Below are 26,447 nucleotides of genomic sequence, written 5' to 3' on the forward strand. Positions count from 1 at the left end.
TGTGTGACCCTCAATGGTTCAATGATACAAATAGCAGTGTGTTCACATCTCCATGTGATTCGGGATCAAACAAGTCCCTATATGAGATTAATCTAATCATCTTCATTCTTACTTATCAAAACATTGATAATAAGAACGTAACTCAAATCTGATGGCATCCAACTAGTCATGTTAAACATATAGCAGCATCGCTTACATGATTTTCTAGGTACCACATGATAGTGCCTGCAAGAACCATTCAATTATGGTTAACGTACAGTATGATTTCTTCAACTCATATATCCCGATCGATTCGAAAACCATTGTTATATCGAGAGTTGTCATAGAATCGATAACTATGTGTCATGTCGTAGTTGCATCGAAGGTGTAATTAAAAAAAAGCTCATTTCTTAATTACCACCTACACTCTAATCAGAGATTTCCAAACTACAAATACATGAGATCACATAGGATATCCATACCTGAAGGTAAGCAATGAATCTCCGACTACAATGCATCCGCTCCTACATGTTTCAACACAACATCCAACCTTGCCACCTTATAACCCAGTGGAGTTGTTAAATAAGTCAAAGCACAGCGCTAGCACATAGAGTCTCAATGTTGTTTCGGGTCATAAAGACTAATGGTGTACAACCATAAACTAGGACCTTTACACTCGATAAGTGAGAACCACTTGAAAAATTCTCTAGGGAGGGTTGTTCAACACTCTACAAGGAGCACCTATTTGCATGCTTGGACGTCACCATATCCCCTACCAATGAAACGTGGTGTACTCACATCGCAAATACTAATATCAAATTCAAGTGACCTTCATCCTTCTTAGTGGCGGCTGAATCGACTTTACAATTAGGAATCTAACGTTCATAAAAGTAGCCGGTGCAAGTTTGTTCCCAAAATAGCTGACAATGAAGCAAAGTGTGTCACGTGTATTTGTCTTCTTTCCAAGGATAGTACAGTGGTGCGGGACTATTTGTACTGAAGCGAAATACTAAAATCAACAGCAATATTCAAGCTTTGTTTTACTTCCAACTAATCGGATCACTTTTCGGATTAAACATTTTTCTGCTTTATCTATTTGTTTCATCTTTGAGTATATTGACCTGGTCCGTATTGATTATGAAGAAGGGAATTGGTCAGATCAATTCAATGTATGTAGATCAATTTCCTTCTTCCGGATTAATTTTCTATAACGGATCAATTTATTTAGTTCAGATAAATTTTAGATTTGTATTGATATTTATAAGTCATCTTGGGATGTCCTCGTCCAAATTGCTTTTGTCATCACCAAATTTTATTATTTTTTCTTAACATGAGTGGTTGGATAGGTTCAAAATCTGTACGCTTGTGATGCACCTCATATATGCATTTTGCTTGTACCTAGACAGGGTTCACTAACCTTTAAAAAACCAGACATGGTTCACCCTTAGGCCATCATAGTCGGTATGACAAATTGTACAACGTTCAGACACTGTTCGTTCTGGGGCCATCGATAGTCGTCGTAATAAGTATAATGTCCAGGAGCAAGTATTTTCAACAAGCTAAACTTGAAAAATTGAAGTTGAAATCGGTTTCCTAATTCAAAATAACTTGTCAACATATAAATATTGCTATTTTTACAGTCCTCAACCAAATCACTCAATGACCTCCATCTCAACAGCATATTTAATCATAAGGCCATCTGCAATTGTCAAAACATAACAAGGATAACAAGTCCATATCTCATGACGAAGATACATTGATATTCAACCCATGTTTGGAGGTGGAGGGGGTGGATGTGCTCCCTGGCCTTGCATTTGTTGTCCTGGGAACCCTTGAGAAGGAGGTGGCATGGGAGGCCGTCCCATAGTAAAATTTGACATTGGCCCGTTACCAACTGAAGGAGGCGGTGGAGCGGGGAAATTTCCCCCTGGGGGCATTGGCCAGGGTCCATTGGTCATAGGAGGAGGAGGTAATGATCCAGGTGCAGCAGATGGAGGCCTTGGGAAGTTTCCACTCGATGCCATCGGTGGCGGCCCTTGTGGAGGTGGAGGTGGTGGAGCTTGGGGTGGAGGAGGCAAAGGCCTAGGCGGGGCGCCAGGAGCTGCATTCCCATTAGCTACAGGAGCAGGTTTATTTGCCTCCGGTGGCTTTGTCTTGAAGTATAACTGCAACTGGATATTAAGCATGTCACAAAACAGAGTCAGATAGAATCTTGAAGGTATTCAGTTCTAGCTCAAGGGAATTGACAAAAATGAACAGACAATTATGTGTAATTTGTTTATTTGTGTGGAAGTGCAGAGTGAAGACCTATCGTTTTGACCAAATGATTCCTAAGTCAGATGTGTAAAATCTAAGATAACCATTTCCATCAAATGCCAGTTAAAGAGCACCTAATTCCACGGACCACGTCTGATATTTAGACATGATTCGGGGACATGAATAAACCTTTGTTTCCCAGCTATCTAAGTTGATGAATAATAAGAAGAAATCAACGTATATATTACTAATTACTAAAGCCAAAATGAATATAGAAAGACTTGGAACTGCTATTTATGGTATACACCATTTATTAACCAAACCCAGACCAAGCTGGAATCATGATATAGGACCACAGTCACGGTTAACATTAATAATTATCCGACAAACTGAAAAAGAAGCGGGGGCACGGAAACCTACCGTAAACATCTTTGAATCTGGATCCCAGTGCGAGAAGAACTTGGGAGTTGATTTATCAATCTCTGTACTTGGAACCTTAAAGATAAAGGTAGAAGCAGAATTCAGTAACCTAATGAGAAATTGAGATTTACAAGAGGTTCAAATAATACCTTAAAAGAGATAATTTCATACGGGTCAGCAGCAAACAAAAGATACTGGTACCGCTTATCGAATGGTTGAATTTTCTGCAGTCAAAATTGGAGATAACTGTCAGTCGACACTGTTTAACGATGTAGTCAGAAAGATAATCAACAGGCCATCCAAACAAAAAATTTTGCACATGCAAAAATCCATCTATGCGACTAATCACTGAAGAACCTGTTCAAAGGATGACATAAATCGATGGCGTGGCTTTGTGTTGTCTTCAATCTCAGGATATTCTATCTGAAAAATTATCGAAGCACAGAAACATAAACAATGAGACAATAAAATTCTTCAGCAAGTAACTCAGAGTCTCAGATATAAAATTGCTGGAGCAATCCTACATTGGTCTAAGGCGTAAGAGATAGCTACAACTGATGTAAGGAACTTGTAATATTTATACCATCATTTAACATACACAAACAGAGTAAGAACATATTTTGTTTGTACCGAACTTTGCACTATAAAACTAACTAATAATCCTTTGTTCGTGCTTCATCAACAGTATGTTAAAATAAGTAAGTTGCACATCTTACACCTATTTTTCACAAGGACAATAAATCAAAGAAATGATACGAGTCTGCTTCACGCAATGCAACAGCTAAAGATTGGAGGCATGCCTCATGCAAAGCAAAAGTCACTTGTCATCCAACACGAACTTTTCTTCCAAGTAGTTTATTCTTGCTATTTTATGTGTTATTTTTCTTGCCCTCTAAATTTCTTTCACTGGCATTCTGGTTTTTGAGATTTAAAAAAATCATCCAAAAACAAAGAGAGTATCACACAAAAAGAATGCAATCAACTTGTGAACAAATTGTTTCCAAAAGACAGGTATTATCAAACTTGAGATGTTTCAACATGCTTAAATACAAAGTCACAAGAAAACTGAACACGTACCTGGAAAAGTAGTGATCTTTGCTTGGTCTCTCCATCAAATTGCTTAGTCACCCTGTATCCAGGTCTACCAATTTTAACTGGCACAACAAGCCAAGAGTTGCAAGTGACATTAGGAGGAAAAACTAAACAATCTTAAAAGCCAGCTACACTATAATATTCTACATCTGGCAACCACAAACCTCTCTGGCCACTTTTTCTTGTTTTCTCATTTCAATAGCTTTTTTTCCACTGCTGGCTCTGTGAGGATGGTTTGACTATCCACTAACATTTCAAAACACATAACAAAAGAACTTCATCCAGCCTACCATAACAACTTTACAGAAGAATGACAAGGCAAAAGAAAATTGCAGTTATACGGTCAATCTACTGCATCATGCATGAATTGAAACCTTAGAAAACACAACTACAGCTCGAGGACCCGGGACAAAAAGTTATAGACCTGTCCAGCAGTTTACTAGATGAAAACAGAAAAAGGTCCTCTTTAAAACTACAACAAGCACGCAAGCACACAAAATGTAAATAATCCATTTCAGCGCTCCTATCCAGTAATAGTCCGTGAGGAAGAGGCAGACAACAAATATTCAACAAACCGGAGAAAAGAGAACTTCAACCATATACTCAGAAACGACCAATTTAAACCGAGCGAAAAAACGTGCGTAATATATTAACTTACCAGATTTCGTGAGATTAATTTTTCGCTTATGAGGCTGTGGCTGAGCTGGCGCCTCTTTTGCTTCCCGAGCGGCTCTCTTGGCCAAGTTCGTCTGATGGCGCTTGCCCTGAGTGTGCGCCAAGTAATTCCCCTCATTGTTGTGCAATGTCAGGCAAAGCTTGCACTCATAGCTGAGACGCAGTACGTATTAGCACCGATAATGGAGACGAGGCAATCAATTAAGTTTCTCAATACTAGGGTTTACCTGCCGAGGTGATTGCGCATGAAATATGGATCTTTGGCCAAATCAATTGTTTCGAGAGCAAGCCTGCGGAGGCGCTCACGGCGGTCAATGGCTTCGTTCTGGGCGGAAGCAGCGCCTCCGCTTCCAGGCTTCGAACCCCATTCTCTGTCCATCTCCTTCTGCTGGTTACCTCTGTAGCTGCACGGGAAGAACAAAATAGTTGAGCACCAGAGCGAAACAGTTTGTAAGACGGGCCCGACTCTATGTTTGAGCCTGTCATGAGGAATACTGGGCCCAATTACATTAAAAGGCCCAAACAAATTTTGGAAAAGTGGTTCAGCTATATACCAGGGATGACAACGGAGGCAAGTTTTATCAAAGCTCGGAACCCGTCCTACCAAAGAAAATCAGGACCTGGACCCAAACTCTCCTCGCCTCGTCTTAAAACCCGGTGATCCAACATGGGTTAGACATAAATCTGTCAAAAGGGCTGGGTCAACCCGCAATCAATCAAAATACGCCAAACGGCAGGGCGGAACGGCCCCTCATTTAGACGAGTTGATAAATTATCAACCCAAACCGTCTATTTGACAGTGCGGGACGGGTCGACCCATCACTTTTTATTTATACTTGGCAGGTTGGCCCACAACCCACCACTTGGCGAGCCGTATTGTCATTTAGGTGGATTAGAAATATGTCGTCCCAATCCGCCAATATAATGGAGCGGGGTCGGCCCAACCCGCTTGGACAGCTCTAGTTAGACATATGAATATATAAAAAAACTTAAATAAATTATTATTAATAATAATTAATAATATATATATATGTGTAATGCCCAGAAATTTAAGTGACCGGTCGGACTGCATGAGTTATATGTATTTGATTTTAAAATTTTAAACTTTATGTGTGTTAGATTTTAAATATATTTAATTTCTAAAGTTTATTTATTTTTTAGGCATGATATATTTAGGTGATGATCTCGAGATGGATTATGGAGAAGAGATACCCGAGCACGGTTAGAAGTTTAAAATTAATTTTTTATTTCTGTTAAAATTTTAATTTAGAGAGTGGACTGGACCCCTTAAATAATTAGTGTTATTGGGATTATTAAAAATAAAGTTTTTTGGGTTAGGTAGAATAAGCGTAAAAAAAAAAAATAGAGAACGCAGTCAAAAAGAAGAAAACGAGTAGAGGGAGGCGGCTAGGGTGAGAAAAGGGGAAAAATTCGATCCACTTGTCGTTTCGATTGGCTTCGAGCGTGCTTCTGGAACATTTCAATTGTAGAATCATCTCCAAATCATCTTTCATTTGGTTAGAGGTAAGAAAAATCCGTTTCATTGATGTATCGTTGAAACCATAACAATTTTAAAGGATTTTTACATGATTTTATTGATCGAGATGTGAATTGAGGGATTTTGTGCATGTATATGATAAATTTTGAGTATGTGTGCGTGTGTGTTCATGTATGTATTGTGTGGTGGTGGGGTGTGGGTGTGAGTGCTGAAACGCCTACTACTAATAAAATGCGGAATTTTTTTTTTTTTTTTAAATAATACTATACATATACGCCCATACATATATGTATATAAAAATAACATATATTTCTTAAATAACCTGAAAAATATTAAATAAATAAATAAATCCTTAAAAATATTTCATGCATCAATTTAAAATGATAAACAATGCTGCTGAAAAATCTCATATGCGGAATAATAATAAAATAAAACATGTTTCAAAATTCATCATAATAGACTAAATAACTGCGACGGTCACGGGGTCCACTGCTCCGTGAGCTCATACGTCCTCACCACCGGTAGGAGCTACATCAATGTCATCATGCTCACCTGCACCATATAAGCGTAGTGAGCCTAGGGGCTCAACATGTCTAATCCTTTATAACAAGGTTAAAAATAATGCATCACGTAGATACTAATACATATACATGTACATGAGCATGCATGGAAACATTTTTCATAACATAAATGCTGAATCATAAATCATAAACATAACATAACTTTCTTCATCATACATAACATAATTGAGCATGTCATAAACATAAAAACTGAGTATGGTAATATCCATGAATGTGACTAATAACTGTGCCGATTGATCAGTCTAAAGAACCATCGTACGTGGCGGTGGATAAATCCACCTCTATGCTGGTAGTAAACTACCTCCGTGCCAGTGATAAAACCACTTCTATGCCGGTAGTAGAACTACCTCTGTGTCAGTGGTAAAACCACTTCTATGTTGTCACATCACTTTAATTTCCATAAAAATATTTTTCATGTTCAATTCTTAATCATAAACACATCATAAAATATTTCATGTATGCATGCACTTAAAATATGTCCGTAATATATATTTAATTAATTTTAATAATAAATATACTTTTACTTAAAATAGACTTCATGCATAAAAATAATTAAATATATATTCCGGACTTAGTTTATTTTTATGGGTTGGTCCAGACTGCTGATCACTCACTCTAAGCCCATTAAACTTAAATAAAATTCAATAATCATATTTTAGTCCTAATAACTTAATTAAACTTAACTTGACCTAAATAAAATATTTAAGCCCAATTACTTAACTTAAGCCCAATAAAACTCTAGACTGGCCCAAAATCCACTGACTGGCCCAAAAATTCTCATGGACTCCCAAGCCCATAAAAATCATTGTGCTAACTTAAATAAATTATTTAAGGCCCAAATAAAATTATTTGGAATCCCAAATAATTTTCTAAACATTAAACTGGCCCAAAAACCAATTAAACTCTTAATTACTTAAAAATTAAAATACCCGAGCCCGGCCCACCTAACCCGGACCCGGACCCTACTGACCCGATCCATGACAACCCAGACCCGACCCGGACCACCCAGCCCAAGCCCAGCCCGAAATAAAACCCAGAAGTTCAAAACTTAACCCAAGCATATTTCTGCACAGAAACCAACTCCGTGCAGCTGTACTAATTCCTTTCTTTCTCTCTGATCAGACAATATTTGACCATGAAACCACTTCTATCACTTATCTAACATCAAGACGTTTCCATCAAGCTAAAAATCAGCCCAAACGGTGGTTCGAGGAAGGAGAACGAAGCCCTGCAACAGGCTGTTCTCCCAGCTCGCGTCCAGCCCTGAGCGGCTGCCGTAAATCCGATCGTTCTCCCTACTCCGGCCATATTTTTCCGTGAAACCACTTCTCAATCCTAGCCAACATCTATGGGGTTCAAACCCTTTAGACCTCATCCAAAACCATTGCCTGAGGAGTGAGAACGAAGCTCTGCACCAGACGCATTCCTCCTCCTCGCGCGCAGACTGAGCAGTCGCCAAACTTTCGTTCGTGCGGCTTCCTCCGACAACCAAAGACCGTGAAACCACTTCCAAAACTTAGAAAACATCTAGGAGGTTCTAACCCAACAAGCTTTACCCCAAGTCGTGGTCTGAGGAAGGAGGACGAAGCTCTCTTCCCCGAAACCCTAATCTGAGATCCTGGGCAGAAAACTCCATCTTCGATTTTAGCCTACCCCAGCTTCAAATCCCGACTTAGCTCTACCCTAGGGACCCTTACTCACCCTCTGAACCATGGACCAGCAGTTGGTTCGAACCCATACCATAAAAACGTGATGAACATGCATCAAACAAGAGCAAACTCATGAATCAAAGGAAAAACCATTAAATTCTTCATGAACTCAAAAAATTAGTGTCAAACTCATACATTCTTATAAAAACGTGAGTAGTAGCTTATATGGTGGTAAAGGAAAGGAATTAAACATGCCTTTTTAATTGATTGACGAAAGTGGATGCGTATACGGGTCCCCGGGACGACGAACGAAACCAAAATCTTCAAAACTAGAGCTTGATCGGCTATGGGGGATGAGTTTTCTGCTATGAGGCGTGAAAAAGGGGTTGAAGAAAAGGGTGGAGGCGTCTGATGGGGTTTGGAATAGATTAGAGAGTGTTTTAGGTTTAAATTTTGGGTAGATAATATATTAATAATAGATATTACTCAAAATAAAGATATTATACCTTAAGCAAAATCTTTAAAACTCTTAAAAATAATAATAATCTGATACTAAAAACCATTATCCCGAAATTAAGACTTCAGAGATTTTTAAATATTAATAAAAGTCAATAAAATGACTTATTTTGGCCAAAAATAAGGTATTAAATAAATATATAACTAAATACTAAAATTTTCTTGACAAAATACCTTAAAATAATATTTTAAGGCTCATAAAACTCATAAAATATTTTTGGCTCAAAAGTTGATATATCGTCCGTCCACGGTCCCGTCTACGCGATCAAATAACTTATTTACTCAAAAATCTAAAAATACAATAATTACGGGTTAAATGCTAAAATAAATTTTAAATCATGCATATAATTCATATTAACACATAAATTTCATTTAAACCAAATATAAATTTTTAAATAATTATTTTCCCTAATTATGCATGCGAATTTACGTATTAAAATTTTCGGGTGTTACAATTCTCCCCCCCTTAAATTGAATTTCGTCCTCGAAATTTGACTCATCAAATTCTAATAACGAAGTCTCTAAAAAATCCAATTTACTAAATCCACTATTACATTATCTAGTTCCCAAGTTTCGGTATCCCAAAAGTCATGCTTCTGTTGCGCACTCTGATAAACAAAATATTTTATCATTCCCAAATCTATTTATTTAAACGTAAATCGCAATGCATAACTTAAGGGTTCTAAAAACTTTACTAACATGAAAATCTTAAATCATTACATATGCTCCTTATAATTAATAAGAAAACATTTAAAACTTACAGACCGGTAGCAGGATTTCTGAGCTTCACGTGACAGTAGACACCCTCCAAGGACCCGCGCTCTGATACCAATTGAAACGCCTACTACTAATAAAATGCGGAAAAACTTTTTTTTTTTTAAATAATACTATACATATACGCCCATACATATATGTATATAAAAATAACATATATTTCTTAAATAACCTGAAAAATATTAAATAAATAAATAAATACTTAAAAATTTTTAATGCATAAATTTAAAATGGTAAACAATGCTGCTGAAAAAATCTCATATGCGGAATAATAATAAAATAAAACATGTTTCAAAATTCCATCATAATAGACTAAATAACTGCGACGGTCACGGGGTCCACTGCTCCGTGAGCTCATACGTCCTCACCACCGGTAGGAGCTACATAAATGTCATCATGCTCACCTGCACCATATAAGCGTAGTGAGCCTAGGGGCTCAACATGTCTAATCCTTTATAACAAGGTTAAAAATAATGCATCACGTAGATACTAATACATATACATGTACATGAGCATGCATGGAAACATTTTTCATAACATAAATGCTGAATCATAAATCATAAACATAACATAACTTTATTCATCATACATAACATAATTGAGCATGTCATAAACATAAAAACTGAGTATGGTAATATCCATGAATGTGACTAATAACTGTGCCGACTGATCAGTCTAAAGAACCATCGTACGTGGCGGTGGATAAATCCACCTCTATGCTGGTAGTAAACTACCTCTGTGCCAGTGATAAAACCACTTCTATGCCGATAGTAGAACTACCTCTGTGTCAGTGGTAAAACCACTTCTATGTTGTCACATCACTTCAATTTCCATAAAAATATTTTTCATGCTCAATTCTTAATCATAAACACATCATAAAATATTTCATGTATGCATGCACTTAAAATATGTCCGTAATATATATTTAATTAATTTTAATAATAAATATACTTTTACTTAAAATAGACTTCATGCATAAAAATAATTAAATATATATTCCGGACTTAGTTTATTTTCATGGGTTGGTCCAGACTGCTGATCACTCACTCTAAGCCCATTAAACTTAAATAAAATTCAATAATCATATTTTAGTCCTAATAACTTAATTAAACTTAACTTGACCTAAATAAAATATTTAAGCCCAATTACTTAACTTAAGCCCAATAAAACTCTAGACTGGCCCAAAATCCACTGACTGGCCCAAAAATTCTCATGGACTCCCAAGCCCATAAAAATCATTGTGCTAACTTAAATAAATTATTTAAGGCCCAAATAAAATCATTTGGAATCCCAAATAATTTTCTAAACATTAAACTGGCCCAAAAACCAATTAAACTCTTAATTACTTAAAAATTAAAATACCCGAGCCCGGCCCACCTAACCCGGACCGACCCTACTGACCCGATCCATGACAACCCAGACCCGACCCGGACCACCCAGCCCAAGCCCAGCCCGAAATAAAACCCAGAAGTTCAAAACTTAAACCCAAGCATATTTCTGCACAGAACCAACTCCGTGCAGCTGTACTAATTCCTTTCTTTCTCTCTGATCAGACAATATTTGACCATGAAAACCACTTCTATCACTTATCTAACATCAAGACGTTTCCATCAAGCTAAAAAATCAGCCCAAACGGTGGTTTCGAGGAAGGAGAACGAAGCCCTGCAACAGGCTGTTCTCCCAGCTCGCGTCCAGCCCTGAGCGGCTGCCGTAAATCCGATCGTTCTCCCTACTCCGGCCATATTTTTCCGTGAAACCACTTCTCAATCCTAGCCAACATCTATGGGGTTCAAACCCTTTAGACCTCATCCAAAACCATTGCCTGAGGAGTGAGAACGAAGCTCTGCACCAGACGCATTCCTCCTCCTCGCGCGCAGACTGAGCAGTCGCCAAACTTTCGTTCGTGCGGCTTCCTCCGACAACCAAAGACCGTGAAACCACTTCCAAAACTTAGAAAACATCTAGGAGGTTCTAACCCAACAAGCTTTACCCCAAGTCGTGGTCTGAGGAAGGAGGACGAAGCTCTCTTCCCCGAAACCCTAATCTGAGATCCTGGGCAGAAAACTCCATCTTCGATTTTAGCCTACCCCAGCTTCAAATCCCGACTTAGCTCTACCCTAGGGACCCTTACTCACCCTCTGAACCATGGACCAGCAGTTGGTTCGAACCCATACCATAAAAACGTGATGAACATGCATCAAACAAGAGCAAACTCATGAATCAAAGGAAAAACCATTAAATTCTTCATGAACTCAAAAAATGGTGTCAAACTCATACATTCTTATAAAAACGTGAGTAGTATCTTATATGGTGGTAAAGGAAAGGAATTAAACATGCCTTTTTAATTGATTGACGAAAGTGGATGCGTATACGGGTCCCCGGGACGACGAACGAACCAAAATCTTCAAAACTAGAGCTTGATCGGCTATGGGGGATGAGTTTTCTGCTAAGAGGCGTGAAAAAGGGGTTGAAGAAAAGGGTGGAGGCGTCTGATGGGGTTTGGAATAGATTAGAGAGTGTTTTAGGTTTAAATTTTGGGTAGATAATATATTAATAATAGATATTACTCAAAATAAAGATATTATACCTTAAGCAAAATCTTTAAAACTCTTAAAAATAATAATAATCTGATACTAAAAACCATTATCCCGAAATTAAGACTTAAGAGATTTTTAAATATTAATAAAAGTCAATAAAATGACTTATTTTGGCCAAAAATAAGCTATTAAATAAATATATAACTAAATACTAAAATTTTCTTGACAAAATACCTTAAAATAATATTTTAAGGCTCATAAAACTCATAAAATATTTTTGGCTCAAAAGTTGATATATCGTCCGTCCACGGTCCCGTCTACGCGATCAAATAACTTATTTACTCAAAAATCTAAAAATACAATAATTACGGGTTAAATGCTAAAATAAATTTTAAATCATGCATATAATTCACATATTAACACATAAATTTCATTTAAACCAAATATAAATTTTTAAATAATTATTTTCCCTAATTATGCATGCGAATTTACGTATTAAAATTTTCGGGTGTTACAATTCTCCCCCCCTTAAATTGAATTTCGTCCTCGAAATTTGACTCATCAAATTCTAATAACGAAGTCTCTAAAAAATCCAATTTACTAAATCCACTATTACATATCTAGTTCCCAAGTTTCGGTATCCCAAAAGTCATGCTTCTGTTGCGCACTCTGATAAACAAAATATTTTATCATTCCCAAATCTATTTATTTAAACGTAAATCGCAATGCATAACTTAAGGGTTCTAAAACTTTACTAACATGAAAATCTTAAATCATTACATATGCTCCTTATAATTAATAAGAAAACATTTAAAACTTACAGACCGGTAGCAGGATTTCTGAGCTTCACGTGACAGTAGACACCCTCCAAGGACCGCGCTCTGATACCAATTGAAACGCCTACTACTAATAAAATGCGGAAAAACTTTTTTTTTTTTAAATAATACTATACATATACGCCCATACATATATGTATATAAAAATAACATATATTTCTTAAATAACCTGAAAAATATTAAATAAATAAATAAATCCTTAAAAATGTTTCATGCATCAATTTAAAATGGTAAACAATGCTGCTGAAAAATCTAATATGCGGAATAATAATAAAATAATACATGTTTCAAAATTCCATCATAATAGACTAAATAACTGCGACGGTCACGGGGTCCACTGCTCCGTGAGCTCATACGTCCTCACCACCGGTAGGAGCTACATAAATGTCATCATGCTCACCTGCACCATATAAGCGTAGTGAGCCTAGGGGCTCAACATGTCTAATCCTTTATAACAAGGTTAAAAATAATGCATCACGTAGATACTAATACATATACATGTACATGAGCATGCATGGAAACATTTTTCATAACATAAATGCTGAATCATAAATCATAAACATAACATAACTTTCTTCATCATACATAACATAATTGAGCATGTCATAAACATAAAAACTGAGTATGGTAATATCCATGAATGTGACTAATAACTGTGCCGACTGATCAGTCTAAAGAACCATCGTACGTGGCGGTGGATAAATCCACCTCTATGCTGGTAGTAAACTACCTCTGTGCCAGTGATAAAACCACTTCTATGCCGATAGTAGAACTACCTCTGTGTCAGTGGTAAAACCACTTCTATGTTGTCACATCACTTCAATTTCCATAAAAATATTTTTCATGCTCAATTCTTAATCATAAACACATCATAAAATATTTCATGTATGCATGCACTTAAAATATGTCCGTAATATATATTTAATTAATTTTAATAATAAATATACTTTTACTTAAAATAGACTTCATGCATAAAAATAATTAAATATATATTCCGGACTTAGTTTATTTTCATGGGTTGGTCCAGACTGCTGATCACTCACTCTAAGCCCATTAAACTTAAATAAAATTCAATAATCATATTTTAGTCCTAATAACTTAATTAAACTTAACTTGACCTAAATAAAATATTTAAGCCCAATTACTTAACTTAAGCCCAATAAAACTCTAGACTGGCCCAAAATCCACTGACTGGCCCAAAAATTCTCATGGACTCCCAAGCCCATAAAAATCATTGTGCTAACTTAAATAAATTATTTAAGGCCCAAATAAAATTATTTGGAATCCCAAATAATTTTCTAAACATTAAACTGGCCCAAAAACCAATTAAACTCTTAATTACTTAAAAATTAAAATACCCGAGCCCGGCCCACCTAAACCGGACCTGGACCCTACTGACCCGATCCATGACAACCCAGACCCGACCCGGACCACCCAGCCCAAGCCCAGCCCGAAATAAAACCCAGAAGTTCAAAACTTAACCCAAGCATATTTCTGCACAGAACCAACTCCGTGCAGCTGTACTAATTCCTTTCTTTCTCTCTGATCAGACAATATTTGACCATGAAACCACTTCTATCACTTATCTAACATCAAGACGTTTCCATCAAGCTAAAAATCAGCCCAAACGGTGGTTCGAGGAAGGAGAACGAAGCCCTGCAACAGGCTGTTCTCCCAGCTCGCGTCCAGCCCTGAGCGGCTGCCGTAAATCCGATCGTTCTCCCTACTCCGGCCATATTTTTCCGTGAAACCACTTCTCAATCCTAGCCAACATCTATGGGGTTCAAACCCTTTAGACCTCATCCAAAACCATTGCCTGAGGAGTGAGAACGAAGCTCTGCACCAGACGCATTCCTCCTCCTCGCGCGCAGACTGAGCAGTCGCCAAACTTTCGTTCATGCGGCTTCCTCCGACAACCAAAGACCGTGAAACCACTTCCAAAACTTAGAAAACATCTAGGAGGTTCTAACCCAACAAGCTTTACCCCAAGTCGTGATCTGAGGAAGGAGGACGAAGCTCTCTTCCCGAAACCCTAATCTGTGATCCTGGGCAGAAAACTCCATCTTCGATTTTAGCCTACCCCAGCTTCAAATCCCGACTTAGCTCTACCCTAGGGACCCTTACTCACCCTCTGAACCATGGACCAGCAGTTGGTTCGAACCCATACCATAAAAACGTGATGAACATGCATCAAACAAGAGCAAAACTCATGAATCAAAGGAAAAACCATTAAATTCTTGCACGAACTCAAAAAATTAGTGTCAAACTCATACATTCTTATAAAAACGTGAGTAGTAGCTTATATGGTGGTAAAGGAAAGGAATTAAACATGCCTTTTTAATTGATTGACGAAAGTGGATGCGTATACGGGTCCCCGGGACGACGAACAAACCAAAATCTTCAAAACTAGAGCTTGATCGGCTATGGGGGATGAGTTTTCTGCTAACAGGCATGAAAAAGGGGTTGAAGAAAAGGGTGGAGGCGTCTGATGGGGTTTGGAATAGATTAGAGAGTGTTTTAGGTTTAAATTTTGGGTAGATAATATATTAATAATAGATATTACTCAAAATAAAGATATTATACCTTAAGCAAAATCTTTAAAACTCTTAAAAATAATAATAATCTGATACTAAAAACCATTATCCCGAAATTAAGACTTAAGAGATTTTTAAATATTAATAAAAGTCAATAAAATGACTTATTTTGGCCAAAAATAAACTATTAAATAAATATATAACTAAATACTAAAAGTTTCTTGACAAAATATCTTAAAATAATATTTTAAGGCTCATAAAACTCATAAAATATTTTTGGCTCAAAAGTTGATATATCGTCCGTCCACGGTCCCGTCTACGCGATCAAATAACTTATTTACTCAAAAATCTAAAAATACAATAATTACGGGTTAAATGCTAAAATAAATTTTAAATCATGCATATAATTCACATATTAACACATAAATTTCATTTAAACCAAATATAAATTTTTAAATAATTATTTTCCCTAATTATGCATGCGAATTTACGTATTAAAATTTTCGGGTGTTACAATTCTCCCCCCCCTTAAATTGAATTTCGTCCTCGAAATTTGACTCATCAAATTCTAATAACGAAGTCTCTAAAAAATCCAATTTACTAAATCCACTATTACATATCTAGTTCCCAAGTTTCGGTATCCCAAAAGTCATGCTTCTGTTGCGCACTCTGATAAACAAAATATTTTATCATTCCCAAATCTATTTATTTAAACGTAAATCGCAATGCATAACTTAAGGGTTCTAAAACTTTACTAACATGAAAATCTTAAATCATTACATATGCTCCTTATAATTAATAAGAAAACATTTAAAACTTACAGACCGGTAGCAGGATTTCTGAGCTTCACGTGACAGTAGACACCCTCCAAGGACCACGCTCTGATACCAATTGAAACGCCTACTACTAATAAAATGCGGAAAAACTTTTTTTTTAAATAATACTATACATATACGCCCATACATATATGTATATAAAAATAACATATATTTCTTAAATAACCTGAAAAATATTAAATAAATAAATAAATCCTTAAAAATGTTTCATGCATCAATTTAAAATGATAAACAATGCTGCTGAAAAATCTCATATGCGGAATAATAATAAAATAAAACATGTTTCAAAATTCCATCATAATAGACTAAATAACTGCGACGGTCACGGGGTCCACTGCTCCGTGAGCTCATACGTCCTCACCACCGGTAGGAGCTACATAAATGTCATCATGCTCACCTGCACCATATAAGCGTAGTGAGCCTAGGGGCTCAACATGTCTAATCCTTTATAACAAGGTTAAAAATAATGCATCACGTAGATACTAATACATATACATGTACATGAGCATGCATGGAAACATTTTTCATAACATAAATGCTAAATCATAAATCATAAACATAACATAACTTTCTTCATCATACATAACATAATTGAGCATGTCATAAACATAAAAACTGAGTATGGTCATATCCATGAATGTGACTAATAACTGTGCCGACTGATCAGTCTAAAGAACCATCGTACGTGGCGGTGGATAAATCCACCTCTATGCTGGTAGTAAACTACCTCTGTGCCAGTGATAAAACCACTTCTATGCCGATAGTAGAACTACCTCTGTGTCAGTGGTAAAACTGGCCTATCGCTCCTGGCTCGTCGAAGATCAAAGGCTCATTAGTCTTCTTTTTTCCCCTCTCACTGAAAAAGAAATGTCTGTCGTCGTTGGATGCACCACTACTCAATCCATTTGGCTTGCCTTGGAGAATCATTTCAGTCACCAATCTAAGGCTCGTGAATTCCATCTCAAAGGCCAACTACAATTGCTCCAAAAAGGTGGCCGGTCTATTGCCGATTTTGGCCGCGCCTTTAAACTGGTTTGTGACTAATTGTCCGCTATTGGATGTCTTGTTGACAATACGGATAAGATAAATCTTTACTTAAAAGGTTTTGGTGCCGCTTACTCAAATTTTTCAGCCACTCAGATGTCCATGACTCCGCTACCTTCCTTCACGGATCTTCTTAACAATGCCGAGGCATGGGATCAATTCCAGCAAGGGCTCGAAACTCATTCACAATCTCCAGTGGAATTTTCCATGACTACTGCCTCCAAACCACATGCATTATCAACTCCTCGTGGTTCTGGAAATAGACAAAAACACGGTGGCCGTGGAACTATTTAGAAATGGTAGCCTCACTGCCAAATTTTCCGAACTAATGGTCATTATGCAAACACATGTCCCGACCATTTTAATCGAAGTATTGCGGCTCCTTCCGCTCATCTTGAGGAGGCTTTATCTGTTGCGTGCTCTATTACGGATCAGCCTGCCTCTGACTGGTATCTGGACAAAGGAGCATCGGCTTATATGACTCCTGCTTCCGATCAATTGACCTCCTCCAAGCCGTATACAGGTTTGGATATTATCGTTGTTGGCAATGGTGCATTATTATCTATCACTTGTATTGGTTCATACTCTATTACTAATTCAATTAATCTGTCTGAGGTGCTGGTTGTTCCGGGGTTCACTAAAAACTTGCTCTTTGTAAGAAAGTTGACATCTGATTCCCCAGTTGATGTGATTTTTACTGATAACTGTTTTACGGTTCAGCATTGAGTTACTCGGAAAACTCTGGATCGAGGAAGTCGTAGGCAAGGTCTCTACATTTTGGATGCTCCTAGGTTGGCATTAGCTGCTGCTCGTTGGCCCACATCATTTTTTGAATTGTGGCAGTCCAGACTTGGTCATGTTTCATTTTATGTCATTTCTCTCTTAAATAAGTTGGGTCTCATATCTGTTACTGCTTTATTACCCAAACCTTTACTTTGTGACTCTTGTGAGCAATCTAAAAGTAAGCGTTTACCTTTTGTTTTGAATGAAAAACGGCCATCTTCTGTTTTGGATATTATACATTGTGATTTGTGGGGACCTGCGCCCGTTACTTCTGGATCTGGTTTCCGGTATTATGTTATTTTTGTGGATGATTTCTCGAGGTTTACATGGCTTTATCCTTTACGACAAAAATCTGATTTTTACGCAGTGTTACTTCAATTTCATACCTTCGTTGAAAATCAATTTCTTGTCTTATCAAAACCTTCCATATTGATTGGAGGCACTGAATTTACAAACAATAGGGTGCAAGATTTTTTTCGTCAATCAGGCATCTGACACATTCTTTCCTGTCCATACACACCAGCTCAGAATGGACGGGCAGAATGTAAGCATAGACATATCACTGAAACTGGTCTTGCTGTGTTGCTTCATTCTCACATGCCTATGAAATTTTGGGTTGAGGCTTTCAGCAGCGCTCTATACATCATAAATCGTTTTCCAACCAAGGTGCTAAATGGAAAATCACCATTCGAGTTGTTGTTCTCTACTGCTCCAAATTTTGAGAATTTTCAACTTTTCGGTTGTCGGGTATATCTATGTCTCAAAGATTATGTTGCACATAAATTTGAGCCTCGAAGGAAAGCTTGTGTTTTTATGGGCTAAAACAGTTCTCATAAGGGGTTTCGTTGCTACGATCCTATATCCTTCCGCGTCTATATATCTCGACATGCAAAATTTGATGAATCTTTTTTTTTTTCTGTTCTCTCAATTTCCTGACAGGTCTGCCTCTGCCTCACTGCCTGTCTCGGAATTCTTTGAACCAGCTCGGATATGTGTTTCTCCTGCTCATGGTCAGACTCCATCCTCGTCTTCTTGTGCCATCTGCTCTCACGAGTCATTTCCTAAACCTCCAGCTGTTATCCATATACCTGCTCCAGATGACCGTCTTATTCCTGTCCATTAGATTGCTACATCTGATCTTGACGCAGACCCTAATGATGTGTCTCATTCTCCTTCTAGCTTTCCAGTTCCGCCTCCTGCACTTACCACCACCTCGACGCATCCCATGAAAACTCGGGGGAAGTCAGGTATCGTTAAACCCAAGCATATCCCCTTCTATGCCTACACAAAACTGTTTAATTCTCTTGTTGCAGTTAGTGTGCCCCGTGGTATCAAGTCTACATTAAAGCGTCCAGAATGGTTGGCCACTATGAACGAGGAACTTTCTGCTTTGTCAACAAATCAAACTTGGGACCTTGTGCCTCGGCCCGCAGACACAAATATTGTCGGTTCGAAGGGTTTTTTGAACTAAATTTCTCGCTGGTGGTTTGATTGTTCGTCATAAAGCCCGCCTTGTTGCTCAAGGTTTCACTCAACTTCCGTGGTTGCCAATCACGAGTCTTAGTCCAATCCTAGGTAATATGCAATATGCAATGCAATCCTATTACATTGAGCTTCCAATTTATATTTCTTCTGTCTTTATTGTCTGCTGGGCCCACCTCCGTCTTCAAATCTACATCTCCCACTAAATCTAATGTATTTACAATAAATAACAATGACAAGTAGGGGATACATTTTTAAGGGGTGGGAACGGGCCATAAACCAAGCCCACTTTTATTACATATGACAATTCATATTGGGCCATAAACCAGACCCATTAATAAATCCAACAACAATAAAAAACAAATGTAAATTCCTAACATACACCTAAAAAATTGGTCATGGCAATCGATCATCCTTATCCAATAACATTTAATTCAAAATTAATTTATTGGATAACATGCAATGGCAATTTAAATTTAAAAGGATAAAATCATATTCCATATATAAAATCTTATTTTACATACAAAATCATATTTTATCTTTTTATCAAATAAAATCATATTTTATCTATAAAATCCAATTTTATACATAAAATCATATTTTACTCAATATATCCATAAAATCATATCTTATCATCAATTGTACCAAAAATAATTAATTTCATAAAATCTGATTTAACGGATAAAATATTTAAATTTTCCAAAAATTCAAATTTATCCAAAAATCAATTTTAAAATTTTCGGACTCGAACAATTCGATCCGATACCTCGTGGACCAATCAAAAACGATTTTCGATCGGACCAAAAATAGAATTTTAACATATTAAAATTTAATTTTAAAATTAAAAAAATAATTTTTCGCGGGCCGCCCGGGACACTCCCGGGCTGCCCGCGCCCCAAAGGGCTCGGGCCGGGCAGCCCGGCTGCCCCTAGGGCAGCGACGATCGCTGCCCTGGGCAGCGCCCTGCGCAGCGCCTAGCGCTGCGCTGGGCAGCGACCATCGCTGCCCCCCCCGGGCAGCGATCCAATCGCTGCCCGGGTTTTGCCCGAATTTTTTTTTTATTTTTAAAATATTTATTTTGTTTCAAAAACCGAGGCTTAAAAATTTTTGTACAATCGATTAATTTAATCGCTTGATCTGAGCAACCTGGCTCTGATACCACTGTTGGAGAACGCGGCGATCAGATCAATCAGAATTGATACCCGGTGCAGCGGAAGTTTAAAAAATTTTATATGGAACGATTCCATAGTGGGTATCAAAACTTTACGATTAAATTGTGTGTGTAAAAATTAATTAACAATTATAAATTTTTACCTCCAATCTCGAATCGAGATTATGGACACCAACAGATTGCTCTGCTCTTGTTGTATATCCCTGAACTGATGGACGAACTGTTCTTCAATCAGGTCCACGAACGGATAATTAATCCCTCTGATAGATTGCACTAGAAAATCTATCAGAAGTTTCTACGAAGAGAATTAACGAATTTGATCCGTTAAACCAGACTGTAATTCAAAATTCACAGACTGGATTTTCCGAGCAGAGGGGAGGGGGGCGGCGGCCATACTTAATAAAATTAGGGTTTTTCGAAAATTATTTTGTGACCTGTTGTGTGTAATTTCTGTACTGCAATAACTTATTTATAATGTAGGCCGCTAACAGCTTAGGGCCCATTAGTCATAAGTTCAAGCCCGACAAGAAAAGCCCGCATGTTCAGAAATTAATATAAAATTCATCGTGACTCTGATTGATAAACCGATTTTTACCAATGTGCACAGAAACCATTTCTGCACCTTTTAAAGTCAAGATAAATTTTTCTGAATCCGAATTCAGTGATTTCCAAAAATGTCCATCCCTATGTCATTTTAGGAAATCTTACTCCTCTACTCTTAAATAAGAAGTCCAACTTCTTTGTTCATTAAATTTAACTCTTTAAATTTAACTATCTCAACGGGGATTAAAAATCCATTACTCTGTGTGACCCTCAATGGTTCAGGGATACAGCTAGCCGTGGGCTCACAACTCCTTGTGACTCGGAACAACGATTTCCGACTTGCCCATCGAATCATGGTATGAACGCCTAGCAACATCGCCCCATGATTCCCTAGGTATCACTGATAGTGCCTGCAAGAACCAATAGATTTTGGTTAGCGTACAGTACGGTCCCTTCATCCATATATCCCGATCGAATCAACAACCATTGGTAAATCGAGAGTCGTTCGAGATTCGATAACTATACAATACATCTTGAAGATCAAATAGTGACATCGCATGTGTTACTAAGAAACCATTTCTTAAAACACATCATGTACTCTGGCCAGAGATTCTTCATACTAATATCTCCTCAGATCGCATAGGATATCCACACTCGCAAGTATGTGGTCAATCCTTGATAACAAAGCATCGACTCCTATATGTGTTGTAACTGTACCCAATCCCGACACCTGATGACCCCAATAGAGTCGGTAAACGAGTCAAAGCACAGTACTAGCATATAGAGTCTCAATGATGTTTCAAGTAGTAAGGACTAATGGTGTACAACCAAAACCGCGGACTTTATCCACTCGATAAGTGATAACCACTTGGAAAGTCCGGATAGGGTAGTTCGATCATTCATCGTATGAATATCCATTTGCATGCTTCGAACATCTCTATGTTCCTTACCAATGAAACGTGGTACTCTGCATCGCAAATGCTAGTCTCAAACTCGAGCGATCCTTATCCTTATTATCGGACGGCTCAATCGACTAGGAACAGTTTAGAATATACAGTGACTATAAGATGTGTTTCATGATAGACATCTCCATGTTCTACCACATCTTACATACACTATAGTATATTCAAGGTTTTTATCAAAACAACAATAGTATATCACAATATAACAATATGAAGAAAGATAAAGTCATTGCCATTAATAAAAGTGTAAATTATATTAAACAAAAGATTGTTTATACAAAGAGTCATCAAAGCCCTTAGCCACAAGTTGGCTCACCGGGCACCCACTCTTTCAAATCTCCCACTTGACCTAAAGCCAACTAGTCATACTACGTTGACCCATTGCTTCGCGATGTTTGTCAAATAATGGTCCTGGCAAGGGCTTAGTAAGTGGATCAGCGATATTGTCTGCAGAGGCCACTCTTTCGACAGTGATGTCTCCTCTTTCCATAATCTCCCGGATGATGTGGTATTTCCTCAGTACGTGTTTGGATCTTTGATGAGACCTTGGTTCCTTTGCCTGAGCAACGGCACCCGTGTTGTCACAGTACACCGGGACTGGACCAACAACTTCAGGAATGACGCCCAACTCTTGGACGAAATTCCTCATCCAAACGGCCTCTTTAGCAGAAGCTGATGCTGCAATGTATTCTGCCTCAGTGGTGGAATCCGCTGTGGTGTCCTGCTTGGAACTCTTCCAAGAGACAGCTCCGCCATTGAGCATGAACACAAATCCAGAGGTTGACTTCGAGTCATCCACGTCACTTTGGAAGCTAGAGTCGGTATAGCCTTCCAATTTTAGTTCTCTTCCTCCATATACCATGAACATATTCTTTGTTCTTCGTAAGTACTTAAGAATGTACTTCACGGCTTTCCAATGCATTTGACCGGGATTAGCTTGATATCTGCTCGTGACACTCAGAGCAAATGCTACATCCGGTCTGGAAGATATCATCCCATACATGATACTACCTATGGCTGACGCATATGGTACATGTGTCATTTTCTCTATCTCTTCATCAGTCTTGGGACACATAGAATTGGATAGAGAAACTCCATGACACATGGGTAGATGTCCTCTCTTGAACCCATCCATTGAAAGCCGTTTCAATATGGTATCGATGTAGGTTGACTGAGTGAGTCCTATCATTCTCTTAGATCTATCTCTATAGATCTGTATCCCTAGAATATAGGATGCCTCACCCAAATCCTTCATCGAGAATCTACCTGATAACCATATCTTTGTTGACTGCAACATCCCTACGTCATTCCCAATGAGTAGGATGTCATCAACATAAAGTACTAAGAATGTCACAGCATCCTTAACTACTTTCTTATACACGCATGGTTCCTCCGGGTTCTTGATGAAACCAAAATCCTTTATTGTTTCATCAAATTTCTGGTTCCAACTTCTTGATGCTTGTTTTAGACCATAAATTGATCTCTGAAGCTTGCATACCTTATGCTCGCTTCCCATGGATGTGTACCCCTCAGGCTGCTTCATATAGATTTCTTCCTTAATGTCTCCATTAAGAAAAGCAGTCTTCACATCCATTTTCCATATCTCATAGTCATACCAAACAGCTATGGTAATAAGGATCCTTATGGACTTGAACATTGCAACTGGTGAAAAGGTTTCATCATAGTCAACACCTTGTCTTTGAGTATAACCTTTCGCCACCAATCGCGCCTTATAGGTCAATACCTTACCATCAGGCCCAAGCTTTCTCTTGTAGATCCATTTACACCTATTGGAACAATTCCATCGGGAGGATCTACTAAAGACCAAACTTGGTTTGTATGCATCGAATCTATTTCCGACTGCATAGCTTCAAGCCATAAATTTGAATCCGCATCAGAAATTGCTTCTTTGAATTTTCTTGGATCACATCCAACATCGGGTTCATCTTGATCCCCTTCAAGAAGAAGACCATATCGAATAGGAGGTCTAGAAGTCCTCTCGGATCTTCTAGGTATAGGCGTGTCTATCAATGGTTTTGAGGTGTAGGATCATTATTTTGTATTTCGGATTCTTCTCGAATTTCTTCGAGTTCCATCATCTCGCCTTTCTTATCCAATAAGAACTCCTTCTCCAAGAAGGTGGCATTCCTTGAAACAAACACCTTTGTTTCAGCAGGATGATAGAAATAATATCCGATTGAATTCTTCGGATACCCTACAAAATAACATAAGGTGGATCGACTATCCAACTTATCTCCCACTGTCTGCTTCACGTAAGCAGGACATCCCCAAATCCTTAAGTACGAATACTTAGGAGCTTTGCCATTCCATAACTCGTATGAAGTTTTGTCCACTGCTTTGGTGTGGATGTTGTTCAACAACAATACCGCCGTTTCAAGTGCATAGCCCCAAAACGAAGGTGGAAGCTCAGTGAAGCTCATCATGGATCGTACCATGTCCAACAAAGTTCGATTACGACGCTCCGATACACCATTCAGCTGAGGTGTCATAGGAGGAGTCCACTGAGAGAGAATCCCATTCTCTTTCAGATAGTCCAAAAACTCGGTACTCAAGTATTCTCCACCTCGATCCGATCGAAGTGCTTTAATACTTTTACCTAGCTTGTTTTCTACTTCAGCCTTGAATTCTTTGACCTTTTCAAATGCTTCAGACTTATATTTCATTAAATATAAATACCCATACCTTGAATAATCATCAGTAAAGGTAATGAAGTAGGTGTGGCCATATTGAGTACCAATTCTAAATGGACCACAAACATCTGTATGGATCAAATCCAACAGATTTTGACTACGCTCAGGTTTCCCCTTAAAAGGAGATTTAGTCATTTTTCCTTTCAGGCAGGATTCACAAGTAGGTAGAGAGTTAATATCAGACATATCAAACATGCCCTCTCCCACTAGCTTGTTCATCCTCCTTGAGGAAATATGACCTAGCCTAGCGTGCCAAAGGTTTGCCGGGTTTTGACTATCGATTTTCCTTTTGTTTGTTGTTGCCGGTTTATCAACATAATTTATTGGAACGTCTTCTAGTTTTAAGTTATATAGATCATTTTCAAGTTGTCCATTTCCAATCAAACATTCATTCTTGTAAATATTGCAAATCCCATTCACAAAATTGCAAGAATAACCATCTCTATCAAGCATAGAAACAGAAATAATGTTTTTAATCAAATCTGGAACAAATAAAACATCTCTCAAAAGTAACTTAAAACCGTTCTGCAAATTTAAATAAACATCTCCCACAGCTTTAGCTTCAACTCTGGAACCATTTCCGAGCCTCAGCTGGGTCTCACCCATTCTAAGCTTGCGACTTCTTGTCATCACCTGCAAATCATTGCAAATGTGAGATCCACATCCGGTATCCAATACCCAAGAAGTAGTATTAAGTGAAACATTTATTTCAATATAGAACATACCCTTCGCAGTTCGCAACTGCTCTAGATATTCCTTGCAGTTACGCTTCCAATGACCGGGCTTCTTGCAGTAATGGCAAACATCCTTGGACTTTTCCATGTTTGAAGCCTTTGTCTTGTACTTCTTCTCCGGTTCGATTTTCTTGGGTGGGGCAGAACGTTTCTTACCCTTTGTACTTGGCCCCTTCTTAGCAGAAGAAGAGGAGCCCACCAAGAAAGCCGGTTTATCCTTCTTTAAAGTGGATTCATATGTCACAAGCATATTGACCATCTCTTCAAGGGAGGCCTCTATCTTGTTCATATTGAAATTCACCACAAATCCGTCAAACAAAGAAGGAAGAGATAGAAGTAGTAAGTCCACGTTGAGTTCATGCTCCAACACTAAATCAAGCGTTACCAACTTCTGTATGAGCCAAATCACTCGTTACCCCATGATCACGGACCGAAATCCCTTCACGCATGCGACACGTCATTATCTCCTTTATAGTAGCGAACCTTTCAGCTCTCGATTGAGCCCCAAAAAGTTTCCTTGAGTTGTACGTGAATGTCAGCAGCATTCACGGTGTCCTCAAATCGCCTCTGAAGTTCATCAGACATCGAGGCTTGCATATAGCATTTGGCCTTGATATCATGGTCCCACCATGTATCAAGTTTGGCTAACTCTTCCGGACTTATGTCAGCTGGTGCTTCCTTCGGAGGAGATTTTTCTAACACGTAGAGCATCTTCTCCGAAGTCAAGACAATCTTCAACTTACGGAACCATTCCGTATAGTTTGCGCCAGTCAATTTATTTTGTTCGAGGATCGAGAAGTGGATTACGCGAATTCATCTTTATGAAATACTGAA

At 38.0% G+C, this 26,447-nt stretch overlaps 1 protein-coding gene across 1 annotated transcript; it reads right to left on the bottom strand.

Moving 5' to 3' along the window:
- Positions 1-1,552: 1,552 nt before the first annotated feature.
- LOC140890765 (uncharacterized) lies at positions 1,553-4,872 on the bottom strand. Its single transcript, XM_073298796.1, has 7 exons — positions 4,650-4,872; positions 4,406-4,575; positions 3,733-3,809; positions 3,013-3,078; positions 2,805-2,879; positions 2,656-2,730; positions 1,553-2,150 (listed from the first exon to the last, which is right to left on the bottom strand). The coding sequence occupies exons 1-7, from the start codon at positions 4,799-4,801 to the stop codon at positions 1,743-1,745; spliced, it is 1,023 nt and encodes a 340-aa protein (XP_073154897.1). The 5' UTR covers positions 4,802-4,872; the 3' UTR covers positions 1,553-1,742.
- Positions 4,873-26,447: the final 21,575 nt, after the last annotated feature.

The sequence above is a fragment of the Henckelia pumila genome, chromosome 3 (assembly GCF_033568475.1).
Source record: "Henckelia pumila isolate YLH828 chromosome 3, ASM3356847v2, whole genome shotgun sequence".
Lineage (NCBI taxonomy): Eukaryota > Viridiplantae > Streptophyta > Magnoliopsida > Lamiales > Gesneriaceae > Henckelia > Henckelia pumila.

Bases quoted from the DNA above. Each gene is read 5' to 3' on its own strand.
- LOC140890765 (XM_073298796.1), bottom strand. From the start codon at position 4,801: ATGGACAGAGAATGGGGTTCGAAGCCTGGAAGCGGAGGCGCTGCTTCC. The intron at 3,810-4,405 runs GTAAGTTAATAT...TTGTTGTGCCAG, and splicing joins AATTAATCTCACGAAATCTG to TTAAAATTGGTAGACCTGGA. The intron at 2,880-3,012 runs GTTCTTCAGTGA...TTTTGACTGCAG, and splicing joins TTATGTCATCCTTTGAACAG to AAAATTCAACCATTCGATAA.